This window comes from Scophthalmus maximus, chromosome 5 (genome assembly GCF_022379125.1).
Source record: "Scophthalmus maximus strain ysfricsl-2021 chromosome 5, ASM2237912v1, whole genome shotgun sequence".
NCBI classification, from domain to species: Eukaryota; Metazoa; Chordata; class Actinopteri; order Pleuronectiformes; family Scophthalmidae; genus Scophthalmus; species Scophthalmus maximus.
The window spans coordinates 1,461,304-1,482,624 of NC_061519.1; the positions used below are offsets into that span (position 1 = coordinate 1,461,304).

A 21,321-nucleotide genomic window follows, 5' to 3' on the forward strand; every position below is an offset into this window, starting at 1 on the left:
ACACCCACGTCAATATTTCAACATATTTATACTTTATACACAGCCTGTTACATTAGCCTAGCATAATGGCTGAAGAGAGAGGGAAACAGCTATAATGCTAGGCTAATGTAACCCTCAGAAGCTCACAAAATAATACATTGTGTTTAATGACGTCTCAACTGCACCACCAGACATGGGGGGCAGGACATACTGTAAGTCCTGGCTACACTTTGTATGTTAGACAAATTACACAAACAGTGTGCAACGTCTTGGTGAGTGATTCTCGAGGTGTTGGTAGGTTGATTATGCCAGGCTAGCTGCTTCCAGTCTCTCTATTCTAAGCTCTAACCGGCTGCTGGCAGAAGAAAGCAAATAAGAGTAAGAGTATTTCCCAAAGAAGGTCAATCTATTCCTTTAAATGGCAGAAATGCTGCCAAACTTTGGACTGAACGAGAACTTGTGTGTGTTTTGTGACTACTTAAAGGGGCAATAAGCGAGTCTGGAGAAAGCTTGTGTCTCTCTTTGTTGTGATTTTACTGCTCTGGCCGGGCCGTGAACCCGCGACCTCCGGATTGGGAGTCCGACGCACTAACCACTAGGTCAAAACCGCGGATTTGCGGCACCACAGCCGTTGTGCGGTGCGGTCCGCACCATTTTTTTATTTTAGGTTTACAGAGCCTGGGCTGAGCTGAAAAGCCAGACACACAAAAGCAACAGCTAAAGGACAGTGAGGAAATAGTCGCAAATTTTGACCAACCATGGGACGGTGCTGACAGCAGGTTCTGTACATCACAGTTGTTGTGTAATTGCATTTGATCTGTGATTGTGCATTCTTATCAATTGTGACCTTATTCTCTGCAGCGCGCAGACACAAACAAAAGTCGATTGTGGGAAGTATTGTGTGATGTTCAATCCCGCATTCGATTGCTCTGTGTTTTCCCTCCCACCCCTTTGTCCTTCTCTCTTTCTCACTCTCTGTCTGTCTCACTTCTCACACTCACGTTTGTGTCACTGTTAATTGACTGGTTTCATGTGCGGCGACAGAACATGGCAGGAATAAGACTTTAAAAGGAAAAAAATAGGGGAGATGGAATGATAAAATAGAGATAGATAGCAGAGAGAAAGACAAATAGTGAAAGAGCTATAAAGGGCATTATATTTAGGGAGTGTGGAAGTCGTATCCTGAAGAGTAAGTATATGTGATAATGTTGATAAACACCAAATAAATTGGCTGGATTGAGAATATGGTAAAGGAAAGAAAGAGAGGCACGAAGGAGAGAAATGACAGGCACAGAAAGAGTGAGAAGGACAAACACAGTCGAACGAGACGGAGGAACCAGAGCACGGCTAACAGCCGCCAAGGTGAGCAAACAGAGAGGATATTGGAGGATTGGTGCTGCTCGCTGTGCGGATTAGCTGAGTGAATTCTTGCTCTGACTCATACCACACCAACCTGATATTATAGACCTTCCTTGTTTGTGTGTGTGTGCGTCTGTCTGTGTGTGTGTGTGTGTGTGTGTGTGTGTGTGTGTGTTTGTGTGTGTGTGTGTGTGTTTGTGTGTGTGTGTGTGTGAGTGTGTGTGTCCGTCCCAGCAGACACAATGGCACATGACAAAAGCTACTGTACAAAGGGGTTATAGCATATGTGAAAAGATAGGCCTCATTTCCTCTCTTTTTCTCTATCTCTCCCCCCCAGGTGATAAACTCAGTGTGACTGTTTTGACACCGAGGTTACAATGCAACCTCAGGGTCAAATCGGAAAAGACGAGTTCATGTTGAACGCAGTACAACACTTCCGAATACATACAGGATGTGCATGTTGACTTGCATGACTAAGAATAGTATGTTAGCAGCAACGTTACCTTTTGGCACTGCAGCCAAATTAACTTCTAGATTAAAACTTCAAAATAAATATATTTATGTACCTCCACAATATGTGCAGTATAGAAGAACCACAGTGTATGCTGTTGTTACAAGAAAGCAGTAACTGTAACTCTACCACCTTTGTCTCTCTTGACGTTCTGTCCTCACCTGTAAGTCAGCAGACCACGGAGCCGTGACATAACTCCAGTAGCTGCCTGCCAACCGCTGCTGCGGCTGCTGCTCCGTCTGGCAGGTGCATTTCCTCCTTGCTTTGTTTTCCCCTCGTGTTTCCTTCCCTAAGTGATTTACCATTTCCCTGGAAAGCAGCCCTCTCCCCATCTCTCTCTCCACACATTCCCACATTCCCTAAACCCATCATCTCTAAAAGCCCAGTGTGCGTTCTGGATGTTCAGCTTGTGCTGCTTGTAATGTTTTATTGCATTATGTAATCGTTTCAAAATGATTAAAACAGAACAGCCAGAGGTTTTGGGCAGGCACATTCGGGTGCATATGAACAAGCCCAGACTCAGACGTACACACACACTCACACACACACACACACACACACACACACACACACACACACACACACACACACACACACACACACACACACACACAGACAGACACACACACACACACACACACACACACACACACACACACGTAGTGAACGTAGTGATACTGTATATTTTCTTACTTTCTTTCAGCAAGCACACTGAAGCTCGGGAGAGAAAAAAAATCCCAGACCGCAGCATGTGGTGCCACAGCACAACAGTTGGTCTGCTCATGTTTGTCAGCACAACTCGAGCCCAGGGAAAACCCTGCCACATCCACAGAAAGCACAACACTATATCATACAGACAGGACCCTCCACAACACAGCCACTGATAGCAGCGACAACAGGGACGCAGAGCTCCAACACACAACAGGAGTACGAAGCAATAAAAGCCAGAAATAATCACATTGTAGTTTTGGCATTATGTGGAATTGTGGACCCGGACAGCTGAGCATGATGCCAGTGTGCACAGTTGCTGTTGCTCTCTGCTAAAAGCTTACTGAAACCAGATCAACTGTTTTTTAGGCCCGGCGTCAACTCCTCCAGCATGATCTACTACTGAACTGTAAGAACGCGAGACGCCAAGTTATTTACAGTTGGACACAGTTGGTAGAACACTACCGCGGTGGGAATGGAGAAAAGCTTCACGACAGATGCATGTTACAGGCATGTTATTCCACTACTTCTACTGCTCTACACCTCCATCCCCGATGCCTCGTCAGATGACTCTCCATCTCCCACAGCAGTAAGTAAGGCATGACTCATGTGGGCGCAATGCTCTCAGTGGCTCCTCAGGGTCTCAGCTGCTGGTGAGGGTAGAGGGAAATAAACTATTTGAATCATTTCACATTCCCTCTTTCTCTCTGTGAAACAGAAGAGAAGCAAGAAGGGTGTCTACTATTCTGACATAAGGTACTACAGAAACAACGGAAATAAAGTACGGACCCATAAAAAAAACCCGAGCACGAAAAGATATCGTGGCTATGCACAGTTCAAAAGCGGCGTGAGTGACAGGACAAAAACTTGTCAAAGCACATTCAAACAATTCATAAGCACGGCTAAATGTCCTTGTCCTAAACGCACAGAGGATGAGCGACAACTCCTTGAGCCAGTGCCACAGGTGTCAATGAGCACGTGGTGTTAGGAACAGCAAGTGAAGCTGCGCAGAGTAAATATAGATTTAGAGAGCAAAGCATGCAGGCCAGAAAAAGACAGAAGTGCAAGGGTTGAACAACTGGAGTGGAGCGTCTTTGCATGAAACCAGACAGGAGATTTCCTAAAATAGAAATGGGGACAAATGGACACTATGGGGCAAAAGTGTAATAAAAGAGGATGAAGTGGAAATGATGCCAGATTGAAAAGTAGATTAAGAGAATGTTGGCTAAGGGTAGCACAGAGGCTAAAGGGCAGCGTTTCAGCAATAACCATATAATGTGTCTGGATTTTTATGACTGCACAGCCACAGATGTCCAACCATATACCCCTCCCCCCTTCCAGCTTACCCATTAACAATTGAGCATTATCTCCCTGTCACACCATGCCATTACCAGGCCTTATCTGCCACAGCGGGGGGGACACCAGTACAGTAAATCGCTGTCGAAACCAGCTGCAGTCATCTCTTTCTTGCAGCATCTCGAGGCCCAGGACTGCCTCCACTGCCACAGCACCCCCGCCGGCGCAGCAACATCCAGTAGTGACTATACTGCTTTGTCACCAGAGACCACCAAGTCCGTAAGCTCATATTTACAGTGATTTTGATTTGTTCAACTCTCACTGATTCCAGCAAATCCTCAAAATGGCCCATTGCTGTATATAGATACAGTTACTATAAACTCTACTATAAAGGAAAAGCAGACAGATTAAACATTTTTGACAAAGAGCTAATTTGTTATGTAAAAGCACAGCCTGACAAAATCAAAGAGAGTCAACCTTTCCTTCACCTCACCCTCCGGCTCCCGCCTCTCCTTCACTATACTGCAGGGGGTGGCTAGAGGTGGATAATTGGGGAGCAGAAATCCAGCAGTTCAGGGGCCAATTTCTTTCTTTCTTTTTTGGAAAAAGAATGAAAAAAAGATGGAAAAGTCTAAAATCCAGAGCTCACTGCCAAGGGGATTGAACAGGCTCCAAAACACATGCAAGGCCTTTTGTTCTGCACTCCGGTTCTTTTGTTTCACCTGCTGTACCACTCATTACAGGGAGCTTTACCTGTCAAATAGCATACCCTCTCTATATTTGATCACTTAAACTGTATTTAATCACTGCATACCCTTTCACTCGAGGAGAGGCTGGGAAATGAGGCCACATGGGAAGCAGACACTTTAAGATTCTGAAAACATTCTGTAAAGTATACTTGTAGTTTAAACAGTTTGCAAATGAGAAAATTAAAGTTTGAGTTTTAAGTTTTACTCAGGCCAGTGATGCTTTGTCGTTTTTTCATCTCTACCTTCGGACTTGACTTATTAGCCTTGTTTTATATATATATATATATATATATATTATATTATCTTGTATTTTGCTTTTCTATGTCATGGGTAGAGCAGATAAACACGGTAATGAAGACCATAATAACAAACCCACAACACACTATTATGGTATAACACAGCCAATAATGTTTTATATTGACTTGTAAGTGCTGAACCCACTCTGTATTTCCTCTTATCTTTAAATGAATCAGAAAGATATTGCTAGCATCTACCCAATAAACAAAGTGGAACATTTATCAGCTAAAGAGTCTCAAATTTCTGGGATTTTCTCATATTTCAGGAGCTTTTATTGTCCAAGACTTAAAAAGACAGTTAATTTGAATGATTACAAATTAATGTTGCTCTGTATCTCATGGATGTATAAATTGATTGATGCAAAACAGTGTCTCCTCTTGAAATTCCCCTCCAAAAAAGTGTTTTTAATTAAAATTTAAATTAAAAAAAGATGTCCAGCTCTTTCAGGCTATTATTATTAGTCATAAAATATTGGGGAATGGCCGTTGTTGCTTTTTTTTTTACAACAGTAAGGCAGACGCATACAAACTGTAGCCTAAAAATAACACAGCTCAAATCCACATCCCTAACAGGCTAATTGTTTTTGTCACTTACATATTATGGGATGTAAGAGAAACCGTAAGTGAGGCCTTCAAGTGCCACTGATGTTCCTGACAAGGCTCTAGACTTCAAGTCTTGTCATATAAAAAGTCTTCCTTGGTGTAGTTTTTGAGGGGAAAAAAGATAGTGGCGTAAGAAAAAGACAGAAAGAAAGAACTGCTCCAGTCAACATTTTTCGTACCTCTTGCTCCCTGTAACGCTCCTCTTTAGTAACTAGACGTTTGGCAGTGTGCTGCCTTTCTCGCATGTTTCTGTGCCGTCAACACTGTCTAAAGATAACACCTCCACTTCACCCCCTCCCACCTCACTGCGCCCATCAGCCATGGTCCTCCAAGACTCTGCTGCAACAGAGGTGGCTAAAATTAACCCCTAAACAAGCGCTTCTGATTGGCACTGTGACAGGACTGTGGCCCACTGGATCGCCTGAGAGAAGGTCTGTTGACGTGGGAGAGAGGACACGAGTAGAACAAATCAACATGATGAAAACCTTCTATTCAACCTAAAGCTGAGGACACTCAGGACACCCAAGTCTGGCAGTGGGGACTATGTGAGTGCTATGAAGAGCTGGATTATTGACGGGCCATGAAGGCCTCCCTCGCCAGTGCACACTATCTGCTTGCAGAGTTGCACTTGCACCAGTTGCACATGCTAGAATGCCCTTTGTTTTATATGCAACAGAAAAACTAATTTACTCACACACATTATCACAACCTCACTCCTACTCAAACACACACACACACACAAACACACACACACACACACATCCCACACAATCCTTAATCTTGGTGTCAAGCCTGCATGTAATATGATCTTTCTGCCAGGCTTGGGTTCACACCAGAGGATTTTTAAATCTAAGTCGGCCTTTAAACAGTCACAGACCACGGACATGAGATTTTAAATATTTCAATCATAAGAACGCACACCCCCGACGAAAAGGCCAAAACACAGGACCACACTATACTATACTATACTAAACATTTCCAGAGCGGCGATCCCAGGGACTTAGGATCTCACAGACTTTTTTCAAACTTGACTTCAGGGCAAAACATACATAGTGAGATGGGACTGTTGTCGTCAGCTGGTTTAGATGTTTTGCAGTAAAAAAAAAAAAAGAATATGAGAGAAAAACGGGATGAAGTCATGGCGGAGAAGATAAAATCAGAACTGCCTATACATTTTGCAGCACAAGCTAAAGATATCTAGAGCAAGCAATTGCTACAGGCTAATGTTATTGTTCACTGATGGAGTTGGGGGTGAAACCTGCGATCATTAGACATGACCTTGCACTGTCATGAATATGATTGATCTCTCTAACGCTTCCCGATCACTTCACTGTCATTGGCCATTACAGGTCCCGGCTCAATATTCCATCCCTGTTCCTCTCACTCGACATGATTTTAAGTTGTGAATTATGTTTAATATTTACAACTTGAAATCACGGAGACTCGAGTTCAGTCGGTAACATAAAGATTATGTCTGTAAAGCCTCACACTACAGGATCATTTGGGCAAATAACCAGACCACCCTCGAATTGGGAATAACCCTGCAGTTGTTGGGAGGGGCAAAGAAAAACTGCCAAATGATCCGGCAGTGTGGGTCCAGCATTAGCGGTGGTGCCAAGAAATGCCAAGGACAGCAGCGTTTCTCAAATAGTTACACAGGATTGAGCGGCATTAAATAAGATCAATGGGTGACTGAAGAAGGACGAATACCTCAAGATCGCCCTAATATTTGACCTTAATACAATCAAATCCTGATTTACTGATCAAATCGGACGACTGGTGGGGCCAGTAGATCTGAATCTGTCAAGAATTGATCCTTTCCTTGCGTTTTAATCACCGAAAACCAAACATGAAGCATCATGTGGCACGAGCAGCAAATCTATAGGCTTAATTCAAACGTGATCCTGTACTGGCCAACTACTTGTGAGTCACAGATGCCTGATTCTACAAATAATCTGTATCCTTGATTGTGACAGACTTTTCATTTAGTGGATAGTATGCTGACCACTACTCAGGCGATTTGAAGGTCAAGGCTCCGAAAGGATTACAGAGCGCTAAACGGCTCGGCGAGCGGACAGCTGAACCCACTCACTGAAGCAGCACTGAGAGGGGGGTGGTGGTCAGTAGGATCTCTCTCACTGACTCAAGCTATCTGATTATATGTCTGTTTTAATGCAGTCGAATTACAACCTGCCACTCCGGAATATCAGCTTCGCTCAGGATCCGGTTGCTGCCCAGAATCTGTGCCATGCGGCTGAGTACAGTGAGCAAAATCATTAAGCTTCCGCCACTGGGCACAATACACTCACGCCATTCAAAGGGGAAAGCATCTCATTTTGCGATGATGCAGCCTTTTGTCCAATAAATAGATATGTTCCAGTCAGAAGTTGGTTTTCAAATTAGTGTAGACAAGCAAATGTAGTTATATATACAATTACATGTTCGCAGCTCCAATCACACACACACACACACACACACACACACACACAAGCACACACACACACACACACACACACATACACACACACACACATACACACACACACACACACACACACACACACACACACACACACACACACACACAGACTATATATATTTGCATGTTTTCTCCCCTTAACACTCCTCGTGGCCTTTCACCTCATCACGTTCTGAACCGATGGGAGTCACTGATTCTCCGGATCCAGAATTAGCACTGCTATCACTGGCATGGAGAATGTTGACCATGCAGACGAGTCACGGAGGACAAGAGCGAGGAGCACAGACCCACAGGAAAGAGAGCAAGTCTCCGAGAGTGCTACATTTCCCATCTCTAGAGCTCTACTGAATATACTGTATATCAGTGTGAAAACATACCCTACTTTTGGCTTCGGGGGGGGGGGGGGGGGGGGGGGGGGGGGGGTCAACAAACCACTAGGAATACAAGGATGATTTTGTTATCTGTTCTGTCTTCATAAAGGAAGTTAGAGATTAGTTAGAGATAAGAAAATGCTATATTAGTAGTTGGCTCTGTGTTGCTTGATAGCAAGTCAGTCGCTCAAACACCATCATCGCCTACCTACATTGTAAATCTGTCATTCAGTTCTTTCACTTTCTTTATACACCCTATTCCTCATTCCTGCATAAAAGATTGTGGATGAAACTTGATTTGTGAAACCTAACTCTAACCCTAACAACCCCCCCCCCCCCCCAAAAAAAAAAAAAAAACAACAACCAGTAAACCTAGGGGAAACACTGTCATTTCACTTTTATGCTGCTATCTTTCTTTTTCTTTTTTACCTTATCTTTTCTTTAAAAAAAAAAGTTAAAAAAAGTTTTCCACCCTATAACTTTCAGTGATACTGACACATCCCTCCATCAGTTTCTTCCTACGTCCTCCGCTTTACCATTACAAACTGAGGAGAGTCAAGGGCATCACACTGGGAGAAGCTGTGATGTACTACCATGCTACTATGCTAACAGGTACCGCCACATACACTTACAAAGCCTCGACTATCTTTTCTGTCTCTTAACATGTGTGTCCAGCACACGTTTAATATACAATCACTCACACGATTATGTTGGATTTGTAATTTCATACAAGAGTCAGACTCCTGGGTAGCAGGTGTCAGGTCTGACCCCAGTGTGCACCACATGTGAACCCCTGGACAGCCATTTAAACATCCAAGTACAGTGTGTACCCATGCACGTGTGTCCAAATGTGCATGTGTTTGTGTGTTTGTGTGTGTTTGTGTGCCGAGGGATAAGCACATGTGCAGAATAAACATGTCACGCAGAACTCACCGATGCAGGAGTGTACACGGACGGTCAGCTGGGTCCGTAAAACAACACTGTGCTTCTTCCCTCTGGCCCTAAGAAAGTGAGAGAGAGAGAGAGAGAGACAGAGAGGTGCTGAGTAAATTAAACAATATTCCTTAAGCCCAAAGCTCATTTTTCCAATTCTGGAATCAAGTGTAATTTTCTTGGCACAATCGTATTTTAAGACACAATACGACACAAGGATTTGTTTTTCTTTTTATGGTGCAACCCTGTTGGCATGATGGGAATGGTGAAGGCAAACGGGTGACCTGCATTGGATTAGTACCCCTATACTGATACACATCTGAGCCTCGAGGATAGACAGCAGACACAACACACATCTATACACCGCCACAGGCCATCATGCCAATGAGCACACATTCATACCCATCATGATTTCCAGTGGAAAAACAGAATGAGTGCAGACAAACATGAAAGTAGAGGATGATGGTATTTTGAGAACATGTCAAACTCTCTCTTCTAACCGCAGCTCTTATCATCCAATCTGTAGGAGCTTCCATCACCAGCGTGCCAATAGCATCCAACCCAAGCTGCGCTGATAACACACACACCGTTGGAAGATACTCGTTATGCATAACATGCAGTAAGCATAACACACACAAACAACAGGGCAGCTGGCCTCGTGCACTTCTGTCAAGCCCTGTTATCAGCTTTGCTCGGAAATAGAGCAAAATGTTAACACGGTTTGTTGAGATGCTGATAGAAGAAACTCATCTTTCAAACCTTTCCGATAATCTGTCGTGCGAGAAAGACAGTCAAAGCAGAGAGTAAGAGTGGACAATAGGAGACAAATTACACTGGTAAACATTGGCGATTTGACATTTTGAACTATATCTGTGGGGTAGCATCCTTATCTAGAGCAGATTTCACATCATTCGACTTCTCACTTTCCTTTAGTGGAAGCCTACTCTGAGCTGCCCTGTCACCAGATGACTTTGTTTACTGTCAACTGCGGTGAGCAGTGTCCAGCCACAGCTGGAATCTCAGCACATTTTTGATGCGTGGGCACATACGTTTCTGAGTGAAGAGCTCTTCACACCAATATATTTTCAATATATCTATAACTCGTGCGACCAGCCATCAGGACAATCACAAGGCAAAAGTGTTAACACTGTGGGATTAGAGAAGCTATAGATTCAGTAGGCAAAGGCAATGAATGTGACTTTGTGACCAACAGCCGTACAACACGGTACCATAACCAAGTGGACACATCTAGTAGAGCTCAGTATTCACACGTTGTTTCTGACATAACAAATGCCTCGAAGATGTTAAGGCAGCCGTCAAGAGCTGCCTGATTTCAAAGCACAAGTAAAAGACGCGGTGTGGGTGTGAGGTTGAGATATCAAGTGTGATCAGTTCATTCATTTTTGACACTATAAATAGCAGAGGGAGGACAGGACAGGCTTAGTAAGAAACATCCATCCTCAGCCTCTGGAGGGTCAAACCCAACCCAGTGTATGATTAATATCCTGCTGTCAATCTGACTTAGGTAAAATCTTCTAGGCCCGTCCAATCCCACCAGTTCCACAAGATCTCAGTCACTTTAGGAAAACACTCATCTCTATTCACCTGTCCATCATCTGTCGAGTGGCTCACCAGTGCGCACAACACAACACAAGACGCACACAGACAAACAAATACACATGACAACAAGAACAGGCTCTGTGGCTCCTCCATCACTTATCCTCCTGCTGCCCCCAGTCCCCAAACAGGTCAGAATACCACAACTCTCAACAAACGCGCGCTGTGACAGACCTACATGTGCAGCCACTTCTCAGTGTATTTCTCAGGGCTCTACTATGACAATGCTTTGTGTACACAAAGGGCTTTTAGGTGACACAATACTTCCACAAATTACACTGTGAACTTAATGGAAGTTCACAGTGTGACTGAATCTGCTGGTTAGGAGAGCCCGCTCAGTCCTGGACTGCCCTCTGGACACAATTGAGGAGGTGGGTGAGAGGAGGATGTTGGCCAAGCTGACATCCATCATGGACAATCCCTCTCACCCCCTCAACAAGACTGTAGGGGCCTTAAGCAGCTCCTTCAGCAACAGACTGCTGCACCCCCAATGCAAGACGGAGCACTACCGCAGGTCCTTCATCCCGACAGTAATAGGACTCCATAATAACCCTCATGCAAATACTCTTTATTCACTGCCATTCATTAGTATATTTCTGTGAAATACACATATATACAAACACATATATATATTTACACATTATTAATTATAACGATAATATTATTTATTATTCTCAACCCACTGCACACTACTTTTTGCACTCTATATATATGTACATATCTTTTTGAACAGTTTTTTGTTCCAGTATTTTTAATTATATTTTTGATACCCTGTGTGATACCGTGCTGCTGTGACAAGTGAATTTCCCCGAGTGGGATGAATAAAGTTGTCTATTCTATTCTATTCTATTCTATTAATAATTCACCACAGATGATGTTACCGTGTGCACCTTTAATATACAGAATGATGTTCACCAGCTTGTTCCAAAACTAATTAGCTAAAAAAAACAGCAACACCTGGTCGGCTAAGCTAAGTAAAAGTCCTCAGTCCTATATGCTAAAATAAAAACTGATCTCAATAAAACTATAAATACACTTTTAAGAAATAAAAAAAGAGTTCCTGCAGCTGGCTGCAGAAAATCAAACTAATTGTGTTTGAAAGAGTTAGAGTTTATAAAAATGTAGTTAATCACCAGGTCAAGAAAATAAGGCCAATGTGGAAGAGCCTGAAGCCTTTATTCTCTGGAATGACCACCAGAGGGCGACTCCACTGGTTGCAAAAAGGATTTTTATATAGATGAAAATGACGCAAATTTTTCCTTGACTTATCACATCATCAAACGTTTTCCCGAGGAGTTTATGTGCTAATTTTCAAATCTAAATCTTCATTTAGTAAATTGTGGTCTTATTTAGAGTAAAATAGTCGATAACGCACCGTATGCATTGCAGTGGGTATGAAGCGTGATTGACAGCTAGTACCGGCATGTTTGCAGGTGTAGGTGGGCGTGCAGTCGATGAGCTCTCAGTCAGACCCACCCTCGCTCTGGGCCTGGTCAAACTGCTAAACTCGAGGCTTCACAACGGCAGTTCACAAACCAATGGGTGACGTCTTGGTCATAACAGATCCAGGGTCAGCTAGATGTAATTCATTGCCATACAGTAATAAGGTTAACATACGGGGAGCAATCATCTTGGGAATCAGCTACATATCACTTCACTATTATGGAAATCAAGATGAAACATGCCTAAATTATTATTATTATATGTCTGATCATACAAAATTGCTAAATAACCCCTTTAATTTGATAATAATCATACACCTGCCAACACTAAGGTGCTATTTCACACAAATACTACAAATATTTATTAGTGTGGCTATTCTTCTGAGCACAAATTGATCACAAGACATGATTCGTCAGGATCAAGGTGGCCAAGCACTTTTGCTTCATACTGTAATTTTCTTGGGGAAATTCTGAGCCCTAGTAGCAGTTTTCCATTTCTCGTGTTGGCCCAAAGAGAGATAGCTGGGATATTTGCTGAATTGATTCACAGCAGTAGTGTAACAAAGTGGTCGTGACGTTTCCTACAGCATCCAGAGTTGACAGGTTTGTGAACTGTGAAATCTTGTCGAAAAGAAGACAAGACAAGTGTTATAAAAGTACAGTTCGGAGAGGAGGGCTGTTCCTGTGGAAGGGAAGGCACATCTCACTTTCCAAAGGGCTTCATACTTTCCGTGAACTTGCGCTTCCAAGAAATCCACATCCAGCAGCTGATTCTTCCCATTTCATTAGAATGGAGAAACTCCGAAAAGCGTGCGTGTCTGTGTGCGTTTGTGTGTGTTAGGGAGAAAAGAGGCAATGGGACTCATCACTTTGAAGAGAAGAGTAAATGTGAATGTCTGTTTTTGAGAGTGTGGCTGCGGCGGAGACCATAAACGTGAGTCACTCTCACCCTGTGTCGTCGTGATGAAAGCCATCCAACTCGTCCCTTTGCTCAGCCAAAGAAGACTCCAGATCCAGATAGGTGCCATTGTGAGAGAGCTGAAGTGTACAGTCGTCGAGCTGCGGATGGGAAGAAAGAGATCGTTTTAATCCAACAGTATTAATGAATGAAATGGACCTGGACTAAAATGGATTGAATTTTACTTAACTGAACAAAACTAAGAGGGAAATACTTTAGCTAAAGTGGCCCCCACTTATAAATTGGCATTTGTACCTATATTAGGGATGGAAAATATGACGTGGACATCCAGGGTGACATGTGAAATGTCCCTGGCTGTGATGTACATATAGGAACCACCCACAGGAATGACATTGGCCTCTGGGCTCACTTTTTTTAATGCTCCCTCACTGTGTCTCTCCACTTTTCACACCATTTCTTTTTTTTTTATTTTAAACAATTTGAGCCCGTAAAACAAAACCAGTGTACAGGGTAGGGGTGCGCGTACAGTGGTCCATGAAAAGGGGAAGAAACCATATGCAGTGTGGCTCTGCTTTTACCATTACAAAGCTGTTAAGAGAATTAACTACTGGAGACATAGCCATAAAGGCTGCAGAACATGAAACCAAAACCAGAGGGGAAAGTGGAGAAAGCAAGACAGATTTTAGTGCGTTTAAATACCAGCTGTGAGAAATATGACACTTAAATGTTGTTCAAACCGTGTATAATATGAAGCTTCAGCACATTTAGGTCTCTGTATGTTTTAAAAAGGGACCAATCACAGTCATCCCTGCATAATTTACATGTGTACATTCATGCTCATGACAGATTTTCGCTAAGTTACTGCTTTTCACCTCGCGAGGACAGAGCGATCTTGTTTCCACGCATCTGCGTTCGCTTGATCGAAGGTAACACAGCGGAGCGGCCAACGTCAGAATTTACCAACTACGCTGTGTAATGAGAAACCCTGCTGAGTTTGAGACCAGGTGCACAGTAATATATCTGCGCAGCACTTGCAGTGATGTTTATGGGTGCAGTCACAAGTTAATAGCAGGTGCAAGCTGCCATCCCAGAGACAGCTCATAAAAGGTAGGACATATTATTATGTTGCAACAATTAGAAATGAGAGCCATTAGCACAATGTACCAGTGGGTCTAACCCACTCTGGCCTCGGTGAGTTACCAAACCCCCTGATACCCCCCAGCACCCCCGGCGGCCCAGCCGCCCAGCCGTGACAACACTCGCTGACCAGCGGAGACCACAGATCACAAGACCCGCTGGTGCTCTCCGTCTGTCCCTCCCTTTCACTTGGAAACAGAGAGACGGACTGTCGGATGAACTCACAGCATAAATATAACCTTGCTATATTTGCTCTGACTCTGAGGCACCATGCACACAGGAGCTCAAGGGTGTTTAGAGGCTGGGAGTCTGGGGGGGGGGGGGGGGCTGCACAGACCAAAGTCAAAGGAGAGTCTAAGAAAGCTTACATACAGATGACACAAATGAACTTTGCAGTACTACCCTATCATTTATTCTTAAGCAATCTTTAAAGATATTGGGTCATAATCCAAAAAGCACTGTAGCAGTGTACATTTTGAACACAGGGTGAAAAGTGAAGGTATAACCAAACCAGTCATTACTATTCGGCTTGAGGAGGAGGACACTTATGTAAATGGAAGATTTCATGGTAATCCATCCATTTGAGACATTTCATTTAAAAAAAATACAATAGCAATCCTCATTGTGGTGCTATCAGGGATCATCTAAGTCGGAGGGATTCGCATCTCGCATTCATGAGTGTCTGTGCAAAATGTTGCACCAATCCATCTAACAATAGCTGATGAGATGTTTCAGTCTGGACCAGACGTACTGGACAGACCAACATTGCCTTGCATGGCCAAAAGTGATCCAAATGAAAAAATCACAAATTCTACTGCACATATTTTAAGGGTCATATTTGTAGTCTTATCCCAGTTTGTCCAAGTGAACCCCAGTGCAATGCCATTATTATTCACACTTCTAATGCCAATGTAGCATGTGAGATTTAGTAAATCTCAGATTGACGGTAGTCCAAGAGGGAGGGGGAAGAGACAGTAGGTGGGGTTAATCACCCCTTGTCCCACTGGCCTGATTTTAATGTGGAAATAAGACAAAAACCTTTCTTGTGCCCAATCCGTCAGTATTATTCAGCATTTTAATCAATATCCCATCCATATGTCTCAGTGTCTCTCATCCTTTGAGCTCTTCAGTGGAGTTATCTCCAATTTCCACACATTTCCCCAAAAGACCCCCAGCACTACCTCCCCTTCCAGCTTCCAGCGTCCTGCCTTCTTTGCTGCTCTCCGCACATTACTCAATCATGTAAATACTGCTCGGACAGCAAGAAGTGATCCCCGGACCACTTTGAAACACAGTATGTGAACAGCCCACCCTCCAAAGGGTGTCTCTTTCTTAAAGCACTTTAGGGGGTTTGGGTAATAGGAGTAACAACACAACAAAACACATCATGTCGGACAAAGCCGGGGACAGAGGTGGCACCAGAAGGAACCGCAGACTCTTCACACCCAAGGCCCCGGGACGGGCCGGAAGAACACTGAGTGGCTCCTATACTTTACACTCATTTAATCAAATTCTCCCAGAGGAGCAAAGCTCTTTAAAACAACACCGAGCTTGCTGGCGAATCACAGTGGGTCGACAGTTAACGATGCCCTTACGTAACTTAGACAATGAGCTTTCAAGAACTTTTGTCTCCGAATCGGAGCTGCACAGGATCTCGTGGAGGAGGGTGTGTTCTGCACAGCTATTAAATCTCCCAGTGTTGCTTTAATGGGAACCCTTTTGGTAATGAAATAAAAGTGAAGCTGTGAAGTCTGGGCTTTGTTGTTGTTTTTTGAGGGGAATGGGAGTATCTCTTTGCAAAACTGGGCACTTGTTTGACTGATGGTGACACTCCTGCATTGAGATCAACACGTCATATATCATTTTTAAGCTATCAAGCTTTGTTGAGCCCTTTTAATCACTTTAGTTGGATTTCTGGCAAGCTTGAAGGGGAGAGGTTATCTCTTCAGTCGGAATCAAAAGGACACTTCTTTGTTTAGCCATTTGGACAAAATGACACATCCCACTGATTTAGCCTTGGCAACACATCCTAACCCTGTGTGTGTGTGTGTTTGTGTGTGTGTGTGTGTATGTGTGTGTGTGTGTGTGTGTGTGTGTGTGTGTGTGTGTGTGTGTGTGTGTGTGCTTGTGTTGCATGTGCGTTTGTGTCTGAGTGTACAAACTGGTGCATGGTCACAGAGGTAAAAGAGGAGATGGAGGAAGAGGTCAGGAAAACCACAGCACCCAAAGTGAGGAGAACAAAGTGTCGCAGGGATCCAGGCCCCGGCCACAGGAATTCTGGGACAAGTGACCTATACTTTACATGCAGTCATACACAGAGCTCCGCCATCACGACATAATAATACAGTAGGCCTTCCTGGGAGAAGCGCACAGAAGGCTAAGAGAAGAGGGACAAAGACAAACTAAGAAGTAGCTCAAAATAATCAACAGATAGTCAAAAACTCAACTGTGTTGATATTTCCAATAACATAATAAGACTCATGCAGGCCCTTCAAGCATCATCCTTTAGATCTGGACCGTCCGCTGGGCAAATTCGCAACAGTTGAGTTTCATCCCTATAATCTGAGAGCAATATCCAGTTGCCGTTGCGCACAGTCTTCCTCCTGATGTGAACAAAATTGCAAACACGAACGCAAGCTGTGCCATCTGCCCTTGTGTAGGTTGTAATCATGAGCTTTCCTGTGCCGTGGGCCATTTTTCATTTGTTTTGTGGTTTTTAAAGATGGGGCAGCAGCAGACTTATGTCGATCTGGAAAACCACTCTGCTGTCGAACGCTGGTTTGCTGTCAGAGTTTCTGTGCCAGCAGTTGAACTCTCTCTCTTTCTCTTTCTCTCTCTCTCTATCTCACTTTTACTTTAATCTCCATTCAACCAAAATGTCTAGCTTGAGTTGTACGGCATCTACTTACAAATGATGAATACAAAAATACAGGTCTGCTCTGCTTCCTCTGTGGGTGTGTTCATGTGTATCTTGAGTCAATGTTGTCTGTGAGGAACACTGAATATCACCCAAAAATTGTAATCTCTTCTTCTCCATTGAACACTTTCACCATCGATGTCTGACAGGGACAGGAGCTTCGCTGGGTTGCTGCAGCTTTTATGACTTATCACCTGTGGGTGAGTGAGGCAACTCAGGGTATGGCTGCAGTGATGCAGCCACCTGTCACTGTAACACGCGAAGCACAGAGCACAACAATACTGCAATAAACATGGAACAAGGATTTCTTATTCCCCTCCCTCCCCTCAACAGACGGGTCAGCCGAGGTTAGCCAGATGCGGCACCTTGCTCAATGGCACCACGGCAAGGCATGTGTGTGTGTGTGTGTGTGTGTGTGCCATTTATATGAGGATATTCAATCTGAAACAGGACAAGTCCGTGTTCGAGGTTGCTGTGGGCTTTGAGACAAACATGTGTCGTCGCCCCCCGAAATGGGGAAGAGAGGAGAGGTGGGCAGAAAGAGGGTGGGAGGAGAGACAGTAGGAGAGAAGAGAGAGAGAGGACAGTTGTACAACCGCCGCTGTAATCTCTACCAGACTGATACTAATAATTAAAAAATACAATTATGTTGTTGTTATTATTAGTGATGATATTAATATTAATAATAACAATAATAATGACAGGTTTGGGTCCTGGAGCTCTGGGGTCAGAGATACACCAGGAGAGATAGAAAACACAAACAGGGTTAGTGACATGTACTGTAAACATATCGGGGGATGGGGGGATGGGGGGGTAGTATAACAGTTGTTTGCGCGTGTTCTCAAAATAGCCGGTGAATGGCGGCCATGGAAGTTTATTCGCAGTGAGCCTGAAGTGGAACCAGCAGCCCTGAAGGTCGCGGAACGGCCCAGAGTAACCTCAACATGTGTTTCTATCACGACTTCCAATTGTCCTTCGATCGTTCTCCCATCCGAGGATCTATATCTCCTACTTCCACAAGGCAACAGAAGTTGGTTCCGGGATGGCTTGTGTGTCCCACGGGGAGCCTACCTTGTGCGGGGCTCTGAGGAGCCGGTGGACGCCTGCTAACTGGTTGATGAGCGGGATGTCCTCCCTGAAGGTGTACAGCGGCGGTCTGGTCGGCTCCGGGAAATTGGTGCTGTTGAACGGATCGGTGTCGTCCAAGAACTGAACCCTGCAGACGAACGTGGCCATGGCGCATCCATGCAAGTGTGCCCCCCCCCCTGCGCGGCGTCGCCCGGTCTGACAGACAGAGCTGGACCGGCTCTGCCGCGGCTCAGCTGCGCTCGCGGCGCGCGCGCTCCTCTCTTGCGGTAGCCACAACAGACGCGGGTCGCCAAGCGCGCCCGGAGCGCACGGTGCTGGCTGGAGGGGGTCTGGGGGCCCAGTGCCCTTCTCGCCTCCGAGCTTTGCCTGTGCTCGGCCGGGGCTCGTCGGTGCCGCCGCGTTATTCTCGGGGAGGCAGGTGGCTGCGCTCCAGCTCGGTGCCGGAGAGTGAGGGATCAGCGCAGCGTGGGGCAGCCGGTCTGCTGTCTGTCTGAGTCCCAGTAAATCCACCCCCACCCCCCGTATCTATTTTCCCCGCTGCCTCAGCTCTCCCGCCCCCCCCCCCCTCCCTTCCGACGACTGTCCCCGGCTTAGCAGTGGCTTCCTATATGAAAAATGAACTGCAACCACTAATCGCATAATAGTTTACATTTATTTCGAGGAATATCATGTAAAAAAGAATGAGCCGAGGTTCCAATCAAATGGACAAGTCATAACTCATACTAGCCCGCACACGCACACACACACACACACGAACGCACATTTTACTTTTTCTTAGAAGAGTAATACAGTGTGTGGCATGGGAGAAATATAAAGAGTTCGCAACAAGTTACGTCACAATTTTGACCGATGCTGACCTCTTGTGGCCAAAATCTTTAAATGCAAGTACGATGGTTGGGTTACAGTTCAATTAACTATACACATTTAGACCAACTTAGGTCCTTCTTCGACAAATGATTGTACTATTTATTTAAAAGTGCACATGCATTTTCATTTCCTATAGAGGAAATATTTTGTCAGGTACAGTAAACAGATTGTTGCCATGAGAGGCTAATCAAGTCTTTATGTAAAAAAGGTACATTTCCGCCAGTTTGAAGAAGAAAAAGATCATGTAAGTTATTATAATGAATAAGTATCTCAAAATAATGAGAAAGTATCTCAAAAATAATTACTTAGTATCTCAAAAATAAGTTCAAAGCGTTTTCAGGACCAACTGAGGCAGAGACGGACTAAATAGATTTCTGCACACTTTATTTTCAAAAAGATTTCCACAAAAATGGAATGCTTACACAAAAAAAACCCCTGAAAACTCATGGCGACGGCAGGAAGCAGGCTGGCTCGGGGGAAAACTCAGCATCTGAATGGCAGCAAAGCGCATACTGGAAAAAAGTACAAATAAAAAAAAAAACACTGGGAATTTGAGGCAAAGCAACTGCATCTATTCAAACTCTAGAGAGAAAGGTCTGCTGGTTCACTACCGAACGAGACGGAATTATCTGGTGCAGAAGTGGAGGTATTTCTGGAGGGCGGGGATACTGGTGATTGACACGGGGCGTTTCTCATGAGCTCCAGCCGTGAAGCAGAGAGAACCAGCCACGCCTCCTGCCGCACACACTCTCACTGTGACAGGAGAACAAACAGGGAGGTGGGGGCAACATTTTGAAAAATGTAGTACTGTACAGTACTTTTACCATGTATTGGTGCACAGTTTTACATGTGCGTCATACAGGGCATGTGCAAGGCCTCTATGTATGCAATTGTGTCACCAAGCACAAAGATAATAAAACGCCTCGCGCTATTGTCACCTATTTAAGACCAAGATGCTACTAACACGAACATGTAGATTTAAAACTGACCAGCCAAGGATGGCGAATGACCAGATTAAAAAAAATGAACTAATGAATGATAGGATCTCATAATGTATAAGCTTGCCAGGCGTACTTCCACTGATAAACAGCGCACCAATGATTGCCGTGAACCGTCAATATCTACACAATCGTCAACACCATGGACAGAGGACAGGTAAGGTAATCCAACCTCAGAAGAGCCTGCTAAGTGAAATTATTCAGCACCTCGTACAGCACCCCGCACACAGACACGAGGAGTGCGTTTATTCCAAAGGTATCAGACTGTCAATTAAAAATGAGAATGGAATCACTGGTGTACTTTGATTTTTATTCTTTTGTTTCATTTAAGGAGCGCTGCCAAAGCTGGTTCTTTTGTAGCTGTCTCTCTAAAGTCCAAAGGCTGAGTTTGATTTTACGTGATTCCTCAAAGAGCACTAAAATTTCACGTTTTGTGAATCCACGTCTGAAATAGTCTTCAATGATGCTAATCCTTGACTCACCCACTTGCTTGTGCTGCTTTGGCACATATGAGGAAACAAGACATAGGCCTGTGGAAATTTCGAGAAAGTTTCACATTATTTTGCAATACTAAGTCCTTACGTTGAGATAGTAAGTCATTATTTTGAGAAAGTAAGTCATTATTTTGAGAAAATAAGTCCTTATTTTGAGATACTAAGTCCTTATTTTGAGATACTTTCTCATTGTTTAAAGATACTAAGTCATTATTTTGAGATACTTTTTCATTATTTTGAGAAACTTTCTCATTGTTTTGAAATACTAAGTCATTATTTTGAGATCCTTTTTCATTATTTTGAGATCCTTTTTCATTATTTTGAGATACTTTCTCATTATTTTTGAGATACTAAGTCAATATTTTGAGATACTTTCTCATTATTTTGAGATACTAACTCATTACGATGACTTACAAGATCTTTTTTTCATCACACTGGCAGAAACGGGCTTCCATAAATTTGAGACAGCCACAATGAAATTATGAAAAAGCATAAGAACTATGAAAAAACAAAGCTTGTTGAGCTGAGGTTGAAAGAGAATCATGTCATGTTCACAG

At 43.9% G+C, this 21,321-nt stretch overlaps 1 protein-coding gene across 5 annotated transcripts in view; it reads right to left on the reverse strand.

Moving 5' to 3' along the window:
• The window catches only part of fhod3a (formin homology 2 domain containing 3a), a 55,308-nt gene extending 36,392 nt beyond the window's left edge, over positions 1 to 18,916 (reverse strand). For 4 of the 5 annotated variants that reach the window (XM_035633345.2, XM_047331810.1, XM_047331811.1 and 1 more), the window contains exons 1-3: positions 18,388 to 18,916; positions 13,293 to 13,402; positions 9,285 to 9,352 (exon numbers count right to left, since the gene is read on the reverse strand). In XM_035633345.2, the coding sequence (XP_035489238.2) occupies positions 9,285 to 9,352; positions 13,293 to 13,402; positions 18,388 to 18,552 (343 nt within the window). In that variant the 5' untranslated portion in view covers positions 18,553 to 18,916. The remainder of the gene's footprint in view (positions 1 to 9,284; positions 9,353 to 13,292; positions 13,403 to 18,387) is intronic. The other variant, XM_047331812.1, reaches the window with a different exon arrangement.
• Between the last annotated feature and the right edge of the window lie 2,405 nt (positions 18,917 to 21,321).